The 24377-nt window shown below is 39.6% G+C and overlaps 1 protein-coding gene across 3 annotated transcripts in view; it reads right to left on the reverse strand.

The window, feature by feature from the left end:
• The window catches only part of osbpl3b (oxysterol binding protein-like 3b), a 39715-nt gene extending 16223 nt beyond the window's left edge, over positions 1–23492 (reverse strand). For 2 of the 3 annotated variants that reach the window (XM_067601726.1, XM_067601725.1), the window contains exons 1-2: positions 23285–23491; positions 1474–1622 (exon numbers count right to left, since the gene is read on the reverse strand). In XM_067601726.1, coding sequence (XP_067457827.1) covers positions 1474–1569 — 96 coding nt within the window. In that variant the 5' untranslated portion in view covers positions 1570–1622; positions 23285–23491. Of the gene's footprint in view, positions 1–1473; positions 1623–23284 lie in introns of all 3 variants that reach the window. The other variant, XM_067601727.1, reaches the window with a different exon arrangement.
• Positions 23493–24377: the final 885 nt, after the last annotated feature.

Genomic DNA, 24377 nt, shown 5'->3' on the forward strand with positions numbered 1-24377 from the left:
AAGCTAAGCTAACTGGCTGAATGCAGACATGAGAGTGGGATCACCATCTCATCTAACTCTCAGCAAGAACGCGAATAAGTGTACTTCCCCAAATGTTGAACTATTCATTGAGAAATATTTACTTAATATTTGCTTAAATTAAATGACCACCTATTGATGAAACACTGAAAACTGAACCCCAGAAAAGTGTCCTAGCGGTGAAATAATCTTACTGATCTTCTAATTTCAGTCAAAATCCTCTCAAATCCACACATTTATGCTCTGTCAAGTATAAAACACACTGTAGTTCAGTGAGCATAAAACAAACAAAACATTAGCAACTTTTTAAGTTTAATCACAACGTCATGATATGACACATCTGACTTGGATTTTTTTTAGGAAACTATAGGTCAAAGCACATTGAGGATTAAGATGTTTGAATAATCATTTATTTATTTGTTCAGAGGTTATTTGCTTATGAAAACACCTCCTTCAGTCCCCGTATTTGTTGATGAGTTGAAGGAGAGTAATTATACGCACATCACGTAGGTGCAAGGCTATCAGAAAACAGCATCAATGAAAAAAGGGTAAAGCCCGTACACTTAATCCAAGCCACAAAAGATTAATGATGACAATTTTTCGATCCTACTTGACCACTTTTTGATCCTATCCAAGTACGATAAGAGTAAGTGTGCAGGCGTTACCCTTTTCCATTAGTCTAAGTTGATGAACCATTGATGTGTGAATATCCTATGGACCGAATGGGAGTGAAACTTTATTACTTTCAAGTTGCTGTGAGTAATGAAAAATTAATGAATCTGCTGCCTACAGATTAATGCTCAAGGCAAGTGCAACAACAGTTTGTTCATGGTGATAATATCTTCACTGATTTGTATGTGTGTGTATGAGAGAGAGAGAGAGAGAGAGAGAGAAAGAGAGACACCTTTGAGGGAATCGTTGCCAAATTGCATTTTAGCAATTCAGAGTACTCTAAAATCTCCCACATTTGGAGGAAGTGGTGGTGTGAGACTGAGGCGGTGACGGGAAGTCTATTAGAAAAAGTCTCTCTAAAGTAGGCATCATTCACCATTCAGTCCTTGTTGCCTGAGATGTACAATGCTAAGAAAGTCTCAGATGTGTTGCCTCCGGCTTGCATTTATAAAAAGCCAAATGGAGCCTCGCTAGAACATCTGAGAAAACAGCAGGATCTATTAGCAAAACTTTGAGTGGTTAAGGCATTTATTATCATGTCATTCTCCTCCCATGACTACATTTGCAACACAGACATTGTATAATGAGAAAAAAAAGGATTGGAGAAGCTTAAAGTTCAAACTTTACTCCCAAACGTAAGTGCTATACCAGGCAAATGATCTGAAAGTGTAACAGGATCACTTGGCGGTGACTTATTTCGTCAGGGTACAGCACATGGAGTGGTTGAATGTTTGTTAGTGACGTGGGACAAGTCCTACAGTGTCTTTGACTGGTGTGTGTTACCTGTCGGCTGTCATGTTTGGACGAGGAGCTGCTGTTGCTGCGTGACAGGGAGGAGATCTTCTGTGACATGGCTGAGCTGCGCTCTTCTGAGCCCATTTCGCTTCAGACTGGCCAGTGCAGGCTATGGCTGGAGTACCAGGAACATTCCTCTATACGGAGAAAAGACGGAGTGGAGATTGGGTCATGAGAAGAGAGGGGGGAGAGAAAGAGGGCTTTAATAGGCAAACCCTCTAAAAGCCTTTCAGCTCTGTCTCACTGAAAAATGCATTAGGTTATTTGTGATGAGTGATTAGTTTTTCCATCTTGATGTAGAAGAAATATGGCATGTAATGAGAACAGCTGCACAGAAAAGGTCTCAACATCTGAAAATGAAATTGACAGACAAGACAGGAGGACATAAATTGGTCTGAAAGTGAGGAGACCGCAGGTTTAAATAATTCATATCTTACCCTTACAGAGAGTGACGGACTCTCAGCATTTAAGGATCATATGCATGTAAGTACCCACCACAAGTATTATGTACAGAAGCGGTGGAAGAAGGATGTATTCAGCCCTTTAACTTGAGCAAAAATAGCAAAACTACATGTAAAAATACTCCCATACAATCAAAAATCCTTTAAAAGTTTACTTATGGGAAAGTACAGAAGAACACAGCAAAGTGTCCTTAAGTATCAAAAGTAGACATGCTAATGACACAGAAATTAAATCATTTTACAATGCCTAAATGATCAACTGATTAATCGGTTTGTCAGCAACAGAAAATGAATTGCACTTTGTATTTGAGTAAATTACACTGAGCAGTAGCTGATCTGAACCCACAGCCAGCTCAGTGGGGGAATAAAAGGCAAGTGTCACATGCAGTGAGATGTGACATCATCAGTGAAATCTACTATCATCACTTCAACAGCGTGTGAGAATAATTGGACCTCTTTATAAAATGGCAGTCCTCAGCCAACTGCCACACTTCATGCAGACTAATTAACATTATGTGCCTGGCTCACAGCATTAGCACATAAAACCACATTTTGCTAATGCATTCTGGCAGTTTGTCATGCTGTAGCATGGACAGCTGATCAACAACCAGGCATGATGTGTTTGTGTAAATCATGTTGGCCCACGTTGGAACGAGCAGCAGCTCATTGGTTTAGTTTTATTAGTGTGGCACTGAGTTCTAATTCTGAGTTTATCGCTGTGCTGTATTAAGTGACCATCTGTGAGATTCTGTCTAAGACACAAGGCTGTTAATGATTAGTTAAGTATTAAGTCTCAAGGCAAACAATTATTATTTTCATTATCATCAATTAATCTGTCAATTATTTTAACAACTAATCAATAAATATTTTGTCCATACAATGTATAAAAGAATGAAAAGTTCCCATGATGACTGTCAAATGTCTTGATTTGTCCAACAGTCCAAAACATATTTAATTTACAGAATTATAAAACAGAGAAAAGCAGCAAATCCTCACATTTGAGAAGATGGTGAATGTTTGACATTTTTGCTTGTTAAAAATGATGAATCTGTTATCAACATTATTGTGGATTATTTTTTCTGTAAATTGACTAATCAATTAATCAACAAGTAAAATTACGGGGGGCCTTAGAGCGCACGTTGTAGTGTGTCGTGTAGACACATTTTCTCAGAGCTCCTGTCCGATACATCGAGATTCAAGCAATATAACATTTCTCTGCTGCTTTCACCCGCTAAACAGTTGGGCATTACGTTCATTCTTCGTTGGAACACTTATGGCTACCAGGAGAGACCAGAAACAGCAGTCTAATGCCAAAAAAGTACCCTCTGCAAACCCAGCACGTGAGGCTAATGCTAGCGTTGGCATTGCGGGTAATGAGGATGCTCCAGAGCCAACCCCACTGGTGGCCAAGGCAAACGCAGAGACATCCATCATCCTCGCGGCTATAAACAACATGAGTAAAAAGATGGAAGATCGATTCAACAACCTGGAGGTGTCCTTACAAGCTACTCAGACCACCTTGACTGAACACGACTCTCGGATTTCTACTGTGGAGGCGGCCTGCAGTGACCATGACACCAGGCTAACCCAACTAAAGCAACAATATCTGCAGTTAGATGCGAGTCACAGATATATCATCATATCACTGTCCATATGACATCATCTTCACTTCATGACACCTAGAGGCAAGGCTGAGGGTATCAACTTGGTCAGCTGGAACGTCCGCGGCCTAGGTCATTCAATTAAGTGTGCTAAGGTTTTTGCACACCTGAACTCTCTGGCTGCTGACATGTTATTTCTTCAAGAGACTCATATTAGACCATCTGAACAGAAGCATTTGCGTTGCAGTTGGGCCGACCAAATATTTCAATCCACATTCTCAAGCAAAGCTCGTGGTGTTGCAATCATTATTTGGAGCAATATACCTTTTAAACATATCTCCACACTGTGTGACCCGAACGGTCGATACATCATTGTAACAGGACATCTTTATTCTACTCATGTAGCACTGTTGAACATCTACGGGCCAAATATTGATGATGCAGCATTTTTCAGAAGAACCTTTGAGAAGCTGCCAGACCTTCAAACACGACAGTTGGAAACATTATATAGAAGCACAGAAAACTCTCAAACATTACAGAACATTCTCAATCTTAAATATGAATATAATATGATCTTATCTCGACAGGTTTGTGACCAACTCCTACGACTTAGGAGGCAATACTTCGAACTCGGGGACAAACCTCATACACTTTTAGCTCGCCAGCTCAGGGGGCAACAGGCCAGCAGGGTTATTCACAAAATAAAATCTCGCTCTGGAGTAATCGGACCCTCAATTGATAAATTCTCGCTTCAAAGAGTATTGTGAGGAGCTTTATAGCTCTAAAGCTACAGGTGATGTGGATGATTGGTTAAGAAACCTAAATATACCGAAACTGGACGACACCTCCCATGAGGCCCTTAATGCTGAAATATCCTCGACAGAAATATTAGACACTATCAGATCAATGCAAAATGGGAAAAACCCAGGACCGGATGGTTTTGGCGTCGAATTTTATAAGAAATTTTCTAATCAGATAACTTCAATTCTACACAGGATGCTTTCCCACTCACTAGGATCTGAAAGACTCCCTCCAACCTTGTATGATGCTAATATCTTGCTCCTGTTGAAGTCGGACGGAGATGAAACTGAGCCTTCATCATATCGTCCAATTTAGACTTTAAGATATTCACTAAAATACTTGCAAAAAGGTTAAATCAATGCATAGAATCCATCATTCACACTGACCAAACAGTTTTCATTCCAAATCGATTTTCCTTCTTTAATGTTAGACGTGTTACGGACATTATGTATTATTCTTTTGACAAATCTTCTAAACAAGCCATCCTGTGTCTAGATGCAGAGAAGGCTTTCGACCAGGTGGAATGGCAATACCTCTGCAGGGTTCTGGAGAAGTTTGGTCTCGGTCCATCCTTTATTTCGTGGGTGTGCATGATTTATGCCCAACCTGTGGCATCCGTTCTCACTAACCTGGATAGGTCACCCTCCTTTCCTTTGCAGAGGGGAACGCGGCAGGTGTGTCCCCTCTTGCCGCTCCTCTTCGCATTGGCGATTGAACCCCTTGGCAATTGTGGCAAGAGCTTGAGGGAGCATGTCCTTATTAAACCTATATCATTAGGTGGAGTTGATCATAAAATGTCCTTATACGCGGACGACGTGGCCCTTTTTGTATCCGCCCCTGATACTTTTGGGGAGGTCTCTAGTTACACTATTAACTGGCAGAAGAGTGAGCTCATGACCTGGACCCACAATTTCTGTTGTCTACACACTTTAAAATAACCTCTGATTATGTGAAATACCTGGGCATTAAAATATCAAAGAAACCAAGCTCCCTTTTCAAATTGAATTTCACAGAAAAATTTAACAAACTCAAGGAGAACATAGAAAAATGGAGAACACTGCCTTTATCCTTGATTGGATGTGTAAACGTTGTCAAGATGGTCTCACTACTGAGATTTTTGATTTGTTTCAAAACATACCTGTTTTTATCCCTAAATCCTTTTTAAGCTCCTTGACTCCATTATCATACTGTTTGTTTGGGGGTACAAAGCGCATAGGATTTCTAAAAGCCACCTTCAAAAATCCAGAGACTGTGGGGGTCTGGGTCTGCCGTGTTTTTTACATTACTACTGGGCTGCCAATGTCAGGGTTATAATGTACTGGTAGTATGGCTTTGAGAGAGGGGACGGGTTCACTCCACCTCTTTGGCTGGCTATTGAAAAAAGTTTAACTCACAATACTTCTCTCCCTGCTCTCCTCTTCTCTTCCCCAAGACCACCCATAGCCTATAGGAAGGATCATTTTGTTCTGTTAAATACACAGAAGATCTGGAATCAAATCAGAAAGTGTTCTGTGCTCCCAAATACCTCGATGCATGCTCCAATTTGGCAGAACCATGCCTTTTTACCTTCCCTTACAGACACAGCCTTTAAAGAGTGGAGCTGTATGGGTGTTGTCAGCTTAAAAGACTTATATGTTGATGGACACTTAGGCTCTTTTGAACAATTGCAGTCCAAATTCTCTCTTTCAAAATCTCAGTTTTATAGATATCTGCAATTGAGACACTATGTCCTACAGGCTACTAGGTCATATCAATTACCACCTGAAAATAATGCGTTGTTCAAATCCCTTCTCGGCCCCCCAGAAATAAAACACCTGATCTCAGAGCTGGTTTGTTACTTCTCAAGTACTCTGGATTCGTCTACTACTAAAATTAAACAAGCCTGGGAAGATGAGCTTGGTATTGAGATTGAGAATGGGACAAAACATGGGATAAAATATTAACTAACATTAAGTCTTGCTCGATAAACGCTAGACTCCAACTGATCCAGTTTAAGGTAGTTCATAGATTACACTATTCGAAAATCAGATTAAACAAAATTTTCCCTAACCTCTCTCCACTATGCAATAGATGTAACGCCGCAGAAGGTACTCTTGCACATCTCTTCTGGACTTGCCCCAAACTACACAACTTTTGGTCTCTCATTTTCCAATGGCTTTCCTTTGTCTTTGACATCATTATAACACCTGACCCTGAAACTGCTCTGTTAGGACACTCCAACACTTTGAAAAATTTGGATTGTAACATACATATTGCTTTGATTCATGGTATGATGATTGCCAAGAGATGTATCCTGAAACTGTGGAAGTCTGATCTAGTTCCCACGTTTGAGACTTGGCTGAAGGAACTAAATAAACATCCTGCATGTGGAAGACTGAGATATGAACTTTCTGGTAACACTCTTCTCCAGGATATGGAGTCCAGTGCTAGAGCACATGAAGGACCAATGATACTCTCTTTACCCTCCTATTTTGCTCATGTACCTCTTTGATAATATGGACAGCTGTACAGTGGAGCATATGGCATTACTGTGACTGTTGACCACCCCCCTTTTTTAAAATATACACACACACACACACACACACATATATATATATATATATATGTGTGTGTGTGTGTGTGTGTGTGTCTGTGTCACTGGCGGTTCTTATCCTTTGTTTCCTCATTATTGTTTATTTACTTTTCAATGTCTCCTTGTCACTTACTTAATGTAACTTAATTTGAAAATCCTCACAAATAAAAGGTTAAAAAAAACCAACTAAAATTACCTCTATTCTACTGTAATGCAATATCAGGCAAAACTTAAGATATAAATCAAATACTTCAATGACATTTTTTCTGTTTTTACAATTACAATTGCCATGAAATTAAAAAAATGAATCATTTATTTGGAATAAATAAATACATTTTGTTAAAAACAATAATACGATATGATCATATGCAACTCCTCATACTGAAGTTGAAAAACAATAAATTATCACCCAGCAGCCCTATTTTTGGTCTATGCTTGAGTTAGATCAGTGAAAACTACTGGTTGACTATGTAAACAGCGTCTCCTCCCAGCTCGGACTGAATCAGATGTGCTATGTGTTGACTACCACTTTGAAGCAGCAGCAAGGTTAATCACATTACCTGCCCTGCATCTGCAAGCTTTGTGCTGCATAATGGCCAAAGCCTCTCGTGTTCGACAGACATAATTGCGGTCATGTGAAACCTCCGTCCTTCGGCCAAGACTACACCGCTTCTCTGTGTGTGTGGATCACAGGCCGCAGTCTACAGACAGAGCACAGTGCCCGAAATACGGTCGGAATAATGGATCAAAGTGGGAGGACACACAAACACAAGGCCCCTAACAGCAGCATCCATCCATCCATCTATCCATCTATCTATCTATCTATCTATCTATCTATCTATCTATCTATCTATCTAACGAAGTTCTCCCTCTGCGTTTCCTATGATTTATTCATCCACTTCTACTGATCACACCAGTTATGCACAGGTCTGTGACACTGTCACCCTTCAGGCCACCCTTTCATCAGCTGCAACAACACCACTTCTCAGGCTTTCATCAGGGTGACAGCGGTATTAGACGTCAGAGCTTCCGTAATTACCCTTTCTCGCTGAAGAGCACATGCTCAGTGATGGCGATGACAAAATGCAGTAAGTGATTTCAATAAAACTGTATTAGATTACAACAGGAGCTGTGCAGTAAGGGTTAGGGTTACAAGTTAGTATGGATTTTTACTCGACTCTATGGTTGTCGCTATCATTTACAGATTGAGAGACATGAGTGATCAGAGACGATCATGTGAGGACAAACACGAAAAGGCAGTCAGTGGAAGTCTAACGGCAGCTAATGAGCAGAGCAGTCGTGCCCGAGACCACAGCTTGGTACAGAAAAAGGGCATGCCGACAGGCAGCGAGGGCTGAGTGTGTTTGTCCAGCGTGTTGGATCAAAGAAACTGAGGGGATCACATGAACAGTGACAGTGAGGACAAAAAGATAAACACAGTCCACAAGGAAAGTTCTGCTGTCATCACCGCAGGCGCCCTTCCATGTATGAATACATGAACACACAAAGACGCACTTACAACCAAGCAAATGCAAGGTTTTGGGATTAGGAGAAATAATGTAATGTACTGTAGGCAGACATCTTTTCTCCTGTCAGGGTCTAAGTGAGATAAAACTAAAAACAGCAATCAAAAATAAAGAGCTGTTGTTTGCTGCAGACAAACTGCTGACTGCTGTTTGAATTGATTATGCTTTTTCAATAAAAATGGCACTGACCTTCACAAAGAATGACTGTGATTCATGTATTGCATTACTGTAAATAAATATCTATCAAGCAGTATAGACAAAATAAACATAGTGACAAACAGCAACATCTTAATATTAATAAGTTAAAAAAAGATACAGGAAAAAGTCAAATTAATATTCATTTCATTGAGTATGTTTAATGGACAATAACTGAATAATTTTCAAATAATTTACCATATATTCTCTACTATTCAGTACATCTCAACACATCTTCTTTACAGTGATATCTTCAAATGAGATGATTAACCATAATAACCTATTTTCTGGGCTGGATAAAGACAAAGAAAGTACAGAGAAATATCTTAGGGGGTGGCATCATTATACAACCCTTCAGATTCCCTGCATATTAATGTAATTTCTGAGTGACAAAATTAGCCAAACTGAAGTTCAGTCTATTTGTAGAGCACTTGTGTAAATGAATACTGGCAAGTTTTCAGGCCTTGCTTTATCCTCTAATCTCTTTGTTATATGTAAAGGAAAAGCTTATACATGCAGATGTTCCTTTTGAAAGTGTCTCATGCACAAAATGTTCAACGGTTTGTGTGGAGAGGTGACAGACATCCCCTGAATATTCCACTAAAATGTGGGTGGGTGGCAACCACAACTGTGCTTTAGTGAAAAAACAGTACATCACTGGAGGAGACATATGTGTAACTAGCAGGAGCTTAAAACTTTAGTATCCTGGTTTTTAGTCTTATCCTGGTTATGATCATATTCAGGACATGACGTTTACATGGACAAGCCTGTGTGATCATGTGTGTCCAGTTGTGTCTTTATTTCTCAATGCATCAACTACTCCTTTCTCTACCAACAGAGAATGTTGAGAAGATGTTTAAAGGCAATAATAGTACTCCAGGTAGCAAATTCAGGTTTCTGAAACCAGGATATGGTGTTTACATGCACAACACATAATCGGGATACTGGATACTGGATCATAACCAGAATACTGGTTCATAACATACTCACTCAGCTACATTTTCATCTTTGATCTCTCTCTGACCCCTGAACCACAGAAAGAAGTTTACATTTTGAAAAAAAGGGTTTTTTAAAAATCCCTTGGGAAGTGTTTTTTTGGACATTTTTGCATTTTATTAGATAGTATGCCGTGTGGCACAGACAGGAAATGAAGAGAGACAGATGGGGGATGACATGTAGCTAGGGCTGCACCTAATAATTATTTTCATGATCACTGAATTTCTTGATTAGTCAGTGAATCATGTGGTCTATAAAATGTCAGAAAATAGTAAAAAAATGCCCGTCAGCATTTCTTTAGGTCCATGGTGACATCTTGAAATTGCTTGTTTTGTCTGACTAACAGTCCGAAACTCAGAGAAATTTAGTTTACTATCACATAAGACTGAGAAAATCACCACAACTTCATGACTGTGGCGCTGGAACCATTGAATGTGTGACATTTTTGCTGAAATCATTTCCTGTTGGTCAACTAGTTGTTTCAGCTCTTGAAACAGTCATGCTGCAACTACATGGTCAGCATCTTAAACCACTCGGCTAGCAGGGTTTCTCATAGCAAGGACATTCTTATCAGTAATAATTATGTAATTCAAACATGTAATGAGTAAGTATTTTATTGTCCAGTTGCACAAAATAACTGGACAAATGATTTCCTGTAGCCAGCCGCAGAGATTTTTGGTCTTTCAAAGCCCAGACACATTTGTTATGGAACACAAACTCTCCTAGTTTTGTTAGTTTAAGGCAAACCAGAGAACTGACAACAATTCCTTAGTCGGCTACAGATCTCAGTTGAAGTTATCAATGGCTTAATGTCCTTTTAAAATGCGCTAACTAGATTGACAAAAGCTGAAAGCCCTCTATTACAGTTCATGTTGCAGATGATCCTCTGTTCTTCCACTGTCTCCAGACTCTGCCAAAGGGCTGACGAGCCTAACAGGCTTTCAGGCATCATTAGGATGTGACTCACCAGAATAACCCGCTCATGGCTGAACCCCCACAGTGCAGCTTTCTTAGGAAATAGAATCATGGCTTGCAAAATTGACAGCATTTAAAATCTCTCTCAGCTGATGCACCACAGTAATTCAAAGAAGTTGGGTGGTAACTGCTTGTAACACATACTCCCACCATTAAATGTGAAGTGAAAGTGGTGAGGAGTGCAGCAGCACTGTGCAGTAATAACAAGCGAGAGGAAGTGTGCCCAAAGCTGCTGTAGAGGTGGGCATGGCCCCAGGTGAAGATGAGTCATCTTAAAATATAGATACAATGTTGACTTTTACCAAGCTGATAAGATGATATTTAGATAACCTTTAAATACACAGAGGTTTGCATAATCTCTTAAATAACATTTCATATGCTAAACCCAGCTGTGAGAGGTGAATTATATTCCAATTCCAAGCCATGAAAAGCAGTTGCTCCCCATGTTTATAAGGCCTGTGTTTATGAAATAGCCCATGTTTATATATAAAGCAGGCAAAGCTACAGAAAGATTATATTTTTAAAAAAAAAGCCTTATATTATATTAAATAAAAAGAATGACTTTTCAGCTTGAACTGAATCTAAACTTATTCCCTTTGATGTGTGATGGGCTTGTTTGATGAACCAGAATGATCTATACTGAAGGATATCCATGTTGATTTAAAATCTGAGAGGAAAAACCTCTCTAAGGCTCTCTTTAGACTAAACTTGACATAATGAATGTTCTCTGCATTCACCAAACAACCTAACATGGTGTTGCGGTAACCACCTTATCTCTGCAGTCCACCGGCCATTCTCTGACAGCTCATTCCTCTCAATACAAAGCCTCTTTAGCAACAATACAAACTCTGGTAACTCTGGGGAGGAAAGTGTGAGAGTCATTTATCTTTATTCTAATGCTGTCCATCCATATATCTGTATAAACTCAAATCAGAACCTCTTGCATAATTTTGATTGACTTTGATTTTCCTCCTGCTAAACTCATCAGAAGCCAGTTTGTCTTGAGCAGACAGATTATTCTTCCCTGTTTGCTTTGGAAAACAGCGCAGTCATTTAGAACATTATCTGATAGCTTTTGCCCACCAAAGGAGAAACACTTGGCTCTAATTTGCTGCATCTAAAAGTTACCACTTTAATAACAGTAATCTTATTATAACTGCACACTACCCTGCTGGGTGATGCTTCTTAGTCTTTGTTATTACATTATTAAAATGCAGAAGAGCTCTTTCTTGGAAGGGGAAGAGAAACCCTCACATAAACAGAGATAAGGGAGGGGCAGAAAACAACATTCTCATTTTCAATCTGTTGTGATTTACATAATACTGCAATATATCTGCTTATTTTTAAATTCCATATTATTTACCAAAACAGCAGTACAACACTGATGTGATGTCTTTGAGGGGAAGAATTAAAGATTTACTGTGTAATATATCAAACTTTCAAGCACTCTTTCAACTGTCAACTAGGGCTGGGATTTTAATTGATATTTGTTTGCCTGCAAAATGCAGGGTTGGAACATCATATTTTTAGAAAGTTGTGCATGAATAATAAAAAAACCTGCACCACCTGCAGAGCTGTCATCATTACACATAAAATACAGGTTATCCCACACAGCTGTTGACTGTCAGTGCCAGATGCTTCAACTAAGTAGAGCATGGGCACCCAATTTAATAATCACTTTCAGCACAGATAGAGCAGAAAGGTCCGCTCTGTAGTTGATCTGCTGCTGTTTGTGTTTCTTTACAAGACACCAGCCTGATATCTGCAGACTGCTGCTAGTTAGCGTTAGTGACCTGGCACATAGGGACGAACTGAATCTGAAAACTGTTTAGTTGACTTCACCAGCACTTTGACTCTCATAACCAGATGATACCATGTCAACTAACAAAAACCAAGAGCGCAGAAACACTTTCAGTCTGTCCCTCTCGTAGGTGTGACTGTTAAATTCACTACGAGTTAGCCAGAGACAGCCAAACAACAAGAGTCACAACAGTCCTGTAAACACTATCATTACTCAAAATGGCTAATGTGGCAGCTATCATCAATGTTACTTTTTAAAAATAACATTTTTGTGCCTATTGTAATAACTCGATTTTCACAATTTTAATATTTTACGTCATGCGAAAACAAAAATTCAAATGACTGATATGTCGCCCACCCCTACTGTCAGCTTTAATTTTTCAGAATCTCTGTTTGAGCACTTGTATGAAGAGTAATTATTACACAGAGCAAACCTCACTGAATGAACACAATTTCTAAAGATTGATATAAATGTCCATCTAATTACATCAGCATCAAACAGAAATGATTGAGCGCACTCTTCAGTCTCTTATCTACAGTGTCTCATACTTTTTAGTATGCAAACGTCATGCAATGATAATAAAATCATTAACAACAGTAGCTTTGATAGGAGAGAGGATGGCATTAGAGAGGAAGACAAGCCATTCAAATCTGAATGCAGTAGAGTGTGTCATAAGGTATTCAAAACAGATGTGATTACAGTTTTAGATAAGGTCCTTCACGAGGTTGCAATCAGTCGGGGAGCTACAGTAACAGTGCTCTCTCAGTTTGAATCATCTTCGTATCCAAATCTGAAGAGTTATGATGGTGAGTAGAACATCAGCAATTGCACAGGAAACAGTAATGTCCTGAAAGTCTCTCTTCTCTCCCATGTGAACGACAGTCACTTTTATCAGGCACAGCAATTAATCACTTTCTTCAGCCATTACTTCAGCCCTGTATCGTTTCCCAAAAAGTCCTGAACAGTGTAGCTGGGAGTGGGGCCAAAAAAAAAAATCTCTGTTCTTACATCCATCTGAAGAATCAGGTCATCACAGAGTCTGTAAGTGTTTCTTTTTTAAAATATATTCTTCCGGCTGTAGCACAGGTCAGCATGGCAGCACCCAGTCAGCAATTAGCCCAGAGGATTGATACAGAGACAAAACTGGCTTCCTCCCAACATGAGATCTATTATTCATTAGTACATCTCTTGACCAAGCAGGGTAATGTTTGCCAGTGCCACATCTGTGTGTGTGCAGCCACACCTTTTCTATTTGGTCGTTTAATTACGAGGATGTGTTGCACAGATGGTAGTGTCTGCTCCTGATTTGCTTAAAAAAAAAAAAGATTAAAAAAGACTAGCGCTGTGTTTGCATACTTACTATTTTTTAGTACTGCAGCTGCCCTTACAAAGTATATGTGTACTGTTGCATGCAGTATGCATGCTATATGAATGCAATTGGGACATACTACTTCATCTGTCATTGCGGTTTCTGTCATTGCACTGCCAATGTGCTGTCATTGGTCTGTTCTCTCTCGGTGGCTCAGTCAATGTGACGAATCTTCTGATGCGCAGAGGATTGAGGGTCAGAATGGTCAGAAAAGCATGCTGGCTTGCATACTGCAAAATGTGACTGGATGTAGCGGAACATCCTGGTACTTTTGGCATACTGTATTTGACATACTATGTATTGGGACATACTAAATCTTTTTCTGGAATACTAAATAGTATGGTGGCATGGGTTTTAATTTGAAATGGCTACAGGAAGTGGTTGAATGTTGCCAGATTGGGCTGTTTTCTGCCCAACTGGGAGGTTTTGGGTTGCACTATTTGGGGGAAAAATGGGCTTGAGCAGGTGGACAGAATTGAGGCTTGTTTTCCATGAGTTAGGCAGGTTTTTGATTATATTACAAATTACAATACACAAAAAATATACACATTCATAAAAAATTATTTCTTTGCTCATTGTGCCCATATCTAATGCTCATGTGGAGAGAGCTCGCAAATGACGCTACTCAAAGATGATACAAGAAATCACATGGGATTACTGCTCCTTTCTGCTCTCATGGATGTGCGAACAGGTCGAACACGGAACGGACAGACATATTAGCAAGTTCACCTGTTAAATGTACATAGTTAAAGTCTTGCCTGTTCACCTGGCCCAAGTGACTGTACAAAGTTCTACACCTAGTTAGAAGTTAAAATGGTAAATGGCGTGAAGGTAAAACATTTTTTAATATGTGTTTTCATTGTAAGAGAAACCTCTATGTTTCAGTTGTGCTGCTTGCATTATCATTATTTATTTGGCTCTTTGATAGCATTCTCTCTCTGTCTCTCTTGAGAGCGTGTATGTGGGGGGTATACTTCAATTTGGCATACTGTCAAGGCTTGTGTTGCAATTTACCAGATTAGGTCAAATTTTTGGTATTTGAGTTGTCCCTTTATTTTCCTGTTTATTTTTAGAGCAGGGGGCAGAAATGGATTTATAGTTTTATCATTGCATTAGGATGTATTCTGGTGCCTTGTATCTGCATCCTAATGCACTTGTGAACACTTGTTTTATTAATATGCAATATTTAAATATTGTGGTGAGCCACAATACTGTTGTTATTGTTAATAAATTAATTTGCATTGTTTGTTTTCTATAATATTTGGGCATTTTTTTTATCAATTTGGGCAGATTTTGAGCACTTATTGGGATGGAAAGCATCAAACCAATCTGGCAACACTACTAAGTCAGTCAGTCACTCAGTCAATTGCGGTTACAGGGCTGGCTCAGCTGTTGTTGTCCAGCCAAAAACAAGCTCACTCTGGTGAGCTTAAAGAGTGCACGCCACTCTCTGCTATCTGTGATCTTACATTTTCAGCAGTATGAAGTAGAATTTGTATCTTTCTTGAGCTTCGAAAGGCTCCTCATATTCACCCTGAGAGAAAAAGCTTGAAGAGTTATGAGGGTAATAATGAGGGAGAAACAGATTAAGTCCCTCTTCAGCAACTGTCAGCTCCATAGGACGTCTTTTCATTCACGCCTACTGTTGTCTGACATATGACGGGCTCTGTATCATATACTCACTCACAAACGCCAAGCTGCATCCTGTTAATCAACCACATCCTCGACATGCTCACTCCTCTCCCACACCCAAGCACTCTCTCTCTCTCTATCTCTTTTTCTCTTGTCTGCTCTCAGTGCGGCAGAGGTCCTCCTCTTTGTTATATTTGCAGTGTGGGGGAGCCTGGCAGCCTCATAACTCAACACTGGCTCATTAGGAGGCAGAGTCACAGCTTAGCTCAACACACTCACTGACAAAGGAGTCATGAAAAAAGCAACTTGTATGACAGTCTGATCCAGCTGTTGCTTTCCAAATTAAACATTACAGCGCTTACAGTACAACTCGACCACTGCTCTGATTAGGATGCATCAGCGGTATCTCCACCTCCAATCTCACATTAATTAAGAGGTGTTGACCCATAGTATAGAGGACGATGACATTGCGAGGCTCCCTGTCATTGTTAGCATGCTGATCCTATATTATAAAAATGGATGTGGCGGCTTAAAAGAAGATATCATGAAAAGTGGAAAAAACATCTGCACTGCCACAAGCAATCTCAAAGTCCTCAGAGTGCAGATATATTTAGACATGGCATTGTCTTCCATTACCTTCCATTTAAGGACCGACAGAGATAAACTGTCTGACTGAGAAGTTGTGAGTTACCACATCTTGAGAGATTTACTTCATGCCTGAACTCTGTCAGCTACATTGGTAAAGCATTCCTACACGCAAGCTGACTCAAACTGTAGCCTCCAAAACAGAGAGGGTGGGGGGCTCACACAGAGCAACAGAAAACTTTTGTCTCTGACGAGCTTGTGTTTTTGTGGTTTGACTACAGTCATGCATCGGAAGACTTTATTCATAGTGTTTTTTGTGGTGTGCGGTCTGAATGCATCTCACCCACAGATCTTGGAAAATTGGTTTGCTTTTCTGCAGAGTTTCTTTGACCTAATTTTAACAACACTTAATTTAAAGCTAAATAAATGCGTACTCTCCTACAGTGAAAATGCCACTATCTTGCTTGATTTGACTGACTGAATCATCTAAAAAGCTGCATTGGATTTGGACATTAGACGTAACACAACATATACTGTACTGTAGAGCTGCAACTAACAATTATCTTCATTATCAATTCATCTGTAGATTATTTTCTCAATTAATTGAATAGTTGGTTGATTTATAAAATGTCAGAAAATAGTGAAAGATGTCGATCACCGTTTTCCAAAGCCAAAGATGCAACCTCAAATGTCTTGTTTTGCTAGGAATGCTATAACACACTGCGTGAAATGTACATAGTCTTTGTAATATTTGATCCATCCAGACATGCTGTGGTTGGGTGAATAGGAGACCTGAAGGCCAAGAGCCTTGAAGTTTCTGCACTAAAATGTATTAATAATATCTTTTACCATGGTCTAGGTGAATACTCTTTTCTAATTGGCTGGCAGATGTGTGTTAAAACCGTTTAATGCACACGTAGTTCGGCTCAATTTTAATCACCATTCTAAATACCCAACTTGTAACCATAGTAACATTAAAGAGCAAAGCTGTCAAAGCTTACTTGTTATGAAGTTTTGAAGAATGGGACAGAGCAGAGAAAAAAGAAATGCAGAAGAGAAGAACGAAACCAAGCGAAAAACGGCACAAGGAACTGACCTGACCTGACCTGAAGAGCTTAAAATGATAGAGGGAGAGTAGGATGAGATTTATACAAAAAAGGCAACAAAATGGGCAGTTAATATACTGAGAGACTTTCTCTACCAAAAACAAAAGAACACTGATTTGGAGACATACTATGTAGTTATTCTAAATGACACCTTATGTGAATTTTATGCCTCGGTTCAGGCTGGCAGCGAGTACAGTGTGGCAAGTTGTCATGACAATGGTAAGCTCTTGCTTCATAACCTTTCAATTTTGAGTGCAAAACTTTCACCAAAAATTTGTGAATGCTTTTATTTTATATTGTTGGCAAATGACGATGGTATAAGATAATACTTGTAGGTGTGCTTTCAACAGTGTTAAGGAACTTTGCAGAGGAGCTTCCAGTCGTGCCTTTAATGCACACCCACTTATTGATTAGTTACTCATTGAGCTGTCTGAAGAACTACATTGGTAACAATGATGTGTCTCTGGATTGGTTCATCTCCTATCTGTCGAATAGGTCCTTCTCTGTAATGTCCTTCTCTGAGCTGCCTCCTCCTCTTGTGCTCTCCCCTTTTGTGGGGTCCCCCTGGGGTCTATTTTGGGTCCCCTCTTATTCACTATATACATGCTACCCCTGGGGCAAATCATGCTTAGACAGGACATTGATTTCCATTGCTACGCGGAAGACAACCAATTGTATGTCCTGTTAAAGCCTGGTATCACTGATGTTTCCTGTATTATATTCTGCCTTGCTGAAATTAAAAACTGGCTGTCCAAAAATTTCCTGCAGTTGAATGACTCCAAATCAGAAGTGTTTATGATTACCCGCTCTGGCCTGAGACAGTTAACCAAGATCAGGTCATTCCTTTCCTCTGCAGACTTAGAAAAGGTAATCCTGTTATGGTTCTGTCCCAGTCTCACTCTATGTCCCTCCACCAGTCCACCAGATGCCCTCAGACTTTTTCCCAGTTTGTTGAACTGGACTGAGTGGGAGAAAGACAGATTAGTTCCAGATTATATTTAAGGATTGCTTGAGATACTGTTGCTCTTTGCAGTGAACATTTGTACAGTCATTTAACTGCCTGGTTTGTAATACATATGCTATTGGAAGAGCAACCAGAAGTGAAAGCTGAAATGTGTGGTTTAGTGTTAGAACATCTGTTAATTTATCAGATTGTTTTTGTGAATGTGTTTCAGCCTGGTTTCACTGAGCTGCCAGGTTTAGTGCTATCAAGCAATTCACATTTCAAGTAGTTATGTATCAGTTTTTGGATTATGGAATAGATCTATGTTTTAGACTTTGAGTTTACATGTCTCTCAGATTATCTTGCAGCCCATTTATTTGGCCTGCTGGCATTTAAGGCTTTCTTGAACCTACTTGTTTTTGGGTTTTTGGTTTTTGGTTTGCTGTGTTTCCCTTCACATCTTGTCTTGTTAGCCCTGCCCTGTTTCCTGTGTCTTCCCCAGCCAATCAGCTCCCAGTCTGCCCTTGTGTCTTGCCAACTGTTCCTTGTTGTTTCATTAGTTCAGTTTGTATTTAAGTCCTGGTTTTCAGTTCAGTTTTGTTGGATCCCCTGTTCTGTTTGTTCTGCATTGTTCTGTATTCTGTTTTGTTCTGATCTGCCAAGTTTTTCTTCAGCCTTGCTTTGCCTACGGTCTGCTGCACTTGGGTCCACCTGCTCCACACTCCACTCCATTTAACACATCCATGCTTTTATCTCCTCCAGACCTGACTATTGCAATGCACTTTATGCTGGTATCAGCAGGCGAAACATCCATTCAGTTGATACGAAACACAGCTGCCAGACTTTTAACACATACTAAGAGAAGTGACCACATTACACCAATCCTTGCTGCCCTTCACTGGTTACCTGTGAGTCTTAGAATTGATTTTAAGATTTTAATGCTTGGTTTTTGAATGGTCAGGCTCCTGCCTATATCTGTGATCTGCTAACTCCCTATGAACCTGATTGCTGCTTGAGATCCTCCGGCAGGGCCCTACTAATGGTTCCAGAAACTCGACTTGTCACTAAAGGGGACCGGGTCTTTGCTGTTCAGGCCCCTCAGCTGTCAAACTTCATGCCGGGAGATGTGAGGCCAGCAAACTCCATTTCCTCTTTTGAATCTCTTCTTAAGACTAAGTTATTTTTCTTAACTGATGGTATTTGTTGTAAATATTTCAATTATTTTATCTTGTTTATATCTTATGTTTTGGATCTTATTATCTTACTTGTATTATCTGTTTTTATTGTAAAGCACTTTGTAACTTTGTTTTTTTAAAGGTGCTATATAAATAAATGTACTATTATTATTTTATGTTGCACAACTTCCATATTTCTAACACTGTCACTGCTCTGGTTTAAACTGGTTAACTGTGAATAAATGGGACACCCTCTAAAAATGTGATACTGCTACTGCTGTGAAACGAAGCAGGGATCCTGCACAGACTAAAACAAAATTGTTCCCTCTGAAAATGTTGTTCCTCTCCAAATCACTAATTTTGTTTCTGTTCATTTCAGTCATGTTGCACAAATGTTATACAGGTTTTAGTAGAGTATTTTGTGTCTCACAATGTTATATTTTGTTGAAGGGCTTCAGTCCTGTTCTCTTTGAGAGGTGTGATGGTGGGGCAGATTGTCTGCTTAATCAGTGGTGGTGCCAAGAGTTGTGTATCATTATCTGCACTCTGTAGTGAGTCACTAGGTTCTTGCTTGAGGTAGAAAGGATAAAACTGATCTGTAGTAAATGACATTCATAGCTGCACTTAGCTGTGTGTATGTAACCATAGGAAATTGTTATTGTCAGCATTAACAGAAATTCTACATTGATGTTTTTCTTTGTGTTTTGGAAGCGTGGTATCAGTCTAGCTCACCCTGTGGTAACCTGAGATTGTACGTTCCACTTAGGTGAGACTGAGAAGGTAAAAGGCCAGTCACTGGTCTATTAAAGGGAGTAGGGAAGAGAGAGGAAAGTAGCTTGCTGTGAGGCTGCAGATTTTATTAGTTTCTTGCTATGGTTAAGTGATTTTGGTTGAATTTCCCTGGGGTTCATTTTTGCCTTTGTTTAATTCATATTTTTGTTAATAAAGCTCACTTTTTTGTGCATGTACTCCAGCCTGCCGACCTACTTTTTTGCACCATCCCTTTAAAGGTTTCTAGTGCCCAAATACCATCTTCTGCCCTTTACATGGGGTGGTGGCACTACATTCTCATTTAGAAGAATATAAACAGAGGGACCACTAGTCAAGATCTGATAATATCACCTGGTGCATTGCTATCATGACAGAGCCTGAAATCCATAATTTTGATTAGAGATATATCATGTAATTGATTAATAGACTGAGACAGAGATAAATGCTCGTCAAAGATAGAACATTTATGGAGAGAGTGTCACTTGGGTACTTTTTCAAAATAGTTTTTCACCTTACCTGATCAAGTATTTGTAATTGATTAACATCAGCAATATTCAGTAAATTAGACTGTCATCAAATTCTTCATTATAAAATTATTTTTTCAGAGACTAATAATTTTGTAAATTTGTAATTGTGACCTTTACACGCCAAGACTGACTTACCATTTGCCCAAATGGGAAAAAATGGGTAAAAATAAATTGAAAACATTACTTCTGGACTCAAAGCCGTACATTATTTAAGCACATCAGAGCTGCCATCCTCAAAGATGGTGAACATTTTGAATAATTCAGTCCTACTGTACAAACCAAGGAAATGACCAAGGCTGTATAGGAGAGTTCAGTAAAAACTCATGCAGGGCGCTATTGTTTTTAAGCTAAAAGTATGTGCTTGTTCCGCCCTTGTTAAAATTTCATGCTGATATCTGGCAGTCTCTAAGGTAGTTATGAAATCAGTTTACTTCAGCCTCTCTGGTGCCTGGAGGAGGCTGAAGACGAGCAGCAACCTGCCATTAGAAAACCATGTCACTATAATCAGATGGTCTGACAGACAAACTTAACAAGACAGTTGCTGATGATTCTATTCATTTATTACAAATAAAATCTAATTGAATTAACTCATGCTTTTTGTCCTTGCGACTATGACACAAACAGTTTCTGTTATAGACTTTTTTGCTACTTCATGCCTAAAATCACAAGAACCTGTTTCCATATTAAGACTTGTGAATTATTCATGTTGGCCTACTGTCCACGCAAAAAGAGGCAGCACCTGCAACATGCATGAGATGCTCATAGCAGCTGCTCCACTGGTCCTGTTTAGCTACTTCCTGCATTATTCACCTGTTTTTTAGTGGATATTTAAAACAGTGCGGATCCTGGAGCAATGCTACAGATGTAATACAACTGTGTAACTGTGTAGCATTTAGATGGCATTGACTGAAAGTGACACACATTCATTTCCACTACGGCCCTGTAAACCAACTCAGCTGATTAATTGGTTGGTAACTCTCAACGTATTGGACAGGCCACTTGTGCAGTATCATCTGCAGTCAGCTGTGAAAAAGAAAAAGTACACGGTGCAAAACAATGTGAAACAGATGACCTGGAAACCTGCACTGGAAATCACTCCCTCTAACATATAGAGTCAGCACAAAAATACAGGCTAGATGAATGAATTACATGAATGTGCACATTTATTCAAATATTCAGCTTGACACTGAGGGAAAACTGAAATTATTGTATAGGTGAACTCATGCAACACAACGCCCCTCTGCTGTTTTAAATTACATATCTTGCACAGACAAAGATGTTTTTCTTTCCTGCCTCTGCATTCCACAGATTCTATTGATTCCTCTCCCTCACAGTGTCCCTGTGTCAAACCGCAAACACTGATTTAGGAGTGATGGGAACAAAAAACCCTCGGTCCCAAGTGAGCACTGCTGTGACAGTGGTAAAAAAAAAAAAGTAGGAGAGAGTCTCAATGCTGTAAGTATTTTTTTAATTATTGACACATTCCAACGAGCAAATATTCCAGCAAGAAAGCCCTGAGGGTGTAAAATTCATCGTGCAGACTATCTTTCTTTTTCCACTGCAGGATGCTGCATTTGTCCTTCACATCTATATCAATCTGGGGTTTAATGTGCACACTATCCACCTTCTTTACTCAACGTCATGACAGACAGGTTTACAGATTTTCTCAGTAACCCATTTTGAGCCTCACGCATGTTCCAACACACACACACACACACACACACACACACACACACAGCCCAACAAAACAGCACCTGAAAGGCTTCTCTGTTGCACTGTTGACACAACACCCAAAAGAGCTGAGATGTAGTCACGTGTAAGTCGTGAAATTACAGCTACTCTGTATGTGAGCCAAAGTAATATTTTACCAAACAAAAAAGCTTTGACTAAACCTGGCAAGTTTTGGCCCAAGTCCTATATTCAGCATGAGAAGCACTATTATTATGCTGGATTACACAGAATTGTAATTATCAGGGAGTACAGATTTAATTACTACTCATATTTTCTAAGCACATTTGTTATCTGCATAGCAAAGAAATACAGCAAAATCATCCATACTGCTGTTTTTGCTCCAAATGTACCATACTGTGCGGTGAGCGTAACATGCTGAGCTTAAACCCAGATCAAAACCGAAAATGGATCACTATCACAAACACCTACATCCACTCAGCATGAGAGAAACAGGCCACTCATGAAGGCACATTATTCATATTTTTGGCTTGTGACTGGGTTATACTGATAGCTTTCTCCTGCTGAGACCTAATTGTGTATTAGGTTTGTATGGAAACATACTTCTGCCCCACAACTTGTCTTCACTTGTTTAGAGGAAGAGGAAGGGGCTTAAGAGTTACCATGGAGACTGAAAGGATCTATTAGTGTTTGTCCTTTGTTTTGATCAAACGTCTCACTAATATTGCAAAAGATAGACTGCTCAGAAAACCTTACAGGCAGAGTTTAATTAGGGTGTTAAAGTGGGCTGACGCCTTTATAATGTAGTTTACTGTTTCTGCTTCACTTTGAAGCTTTACAAGTGAGATTTTACATCACTCTCTGAAACGGTTGTTAAATATTTCAGTTATCCTGCCTCCAAGAGCAAGAAAACATGCACTGCAATGAACTTTTACTGTAAATGCACTCGACTTATGCAACTGTTCCTCCTGTTCATTTCCCAGAAGGGCTGACAAGTCTTGCTTGTGTCATTATAGCAGAAATAATGAACTAATATCAACTGAATTTGACTTGTCAAAGAAATAGCGCACTCACCTTGACAGAGTTGCAGATGTTATTTCCAGGTGATGAAGGTGGAGATCTCAGAAACACTCGGTCGGCGGACAAATGATAGTTTATGTAGCCCAAAGGGGAGAGAACTGCCACTGAAGAAAAAATGATGATAGTCTGAACCACTCCAGTCTGACATGCACACACATGCAGCCGCTGTGAAAAGCATCAGTTTGTCCCCGGCTGTATGGAGGAGGGACGTGCTGACTGACACATGAGACAAGCTCCAATGAAAATGCAGAACGCCGCACAACGTCGCCTGAGAGGGGCGGGGTTTGCATCATTGACAGCATCTTTTCCGTGACGCGCTTTGGAGGACCCCCAAAGCAAGGACAAAGTATGTGGAAACACCCTCATCACTTTAGCGTCGTTTAATTAGGTTCTGTAATTGTTAGGGTGCATTTGAATCTTACATACTTGTGTCTGTTTGTAGATAAGGACTGGCATTGTTATTTTTTATTTTTAAAAAGATAATGTTAAAAATGTTGTTGAGTCTCAAAAATTAAGTCGACATCACCAAAATGACAAGATATACGCTGTCAGAAGTAGGAAATGAAGGTGGAATGATAATTGGCTGAATTTGGTGCCTAATATGAGGATCTACTGCCCCCTACTGGACAAAGAGCTGAATCACAGCTCTTCAGTCTTCCTCATTGCACAATGAGAGAAATTGAGCATCTCATGCAACCAATTTTTGATAAGCATAAACCTGAATAAATGAATAAGGTTTGAAAAATGTACAAGACCTTGAATGTGGCAGTGACAGCTTTTCAGAAGTGCAGGTTTGTTGCACATGCATACTAGCTAAAAACAAACAAACGAATCAACAACAAAATCTCATCTTGGCAGCCTTTAGGGAATTGTCTCCTTAGAAATAGCCTCAAAACTTGAGTTTGTGTACAATATCCGGCATGGAAATTGCACTGGTCCATTTCGCTGTGGTTTTTATCTCCCTGAAAGACTGAAAATGAGGCTGTTATATCACTCAAGGCTGCAGACTTGGTCCTCAAGGACTTATTGTCATAGAAAAAAATCTTTCATAGCAAGTCAGCCTGACTGCAACAGATTACGTGTGAAA

The sequence above is a fragment of the Thunnus thynnus genome, chromosome 10 (genome assembly GCF_963924715.1).
Source record: "Thunnus thynnus chromosome 10, fThuThy2.1, whole genome shotgun sequence".
Classification (NCBI taxonomy): domain Eukaryota; kingdom Metazoa; phylum Chordata; class Actinopteri; order Scombriformes; family Scombridae; genus Thunnus; species Thunnus thynnus.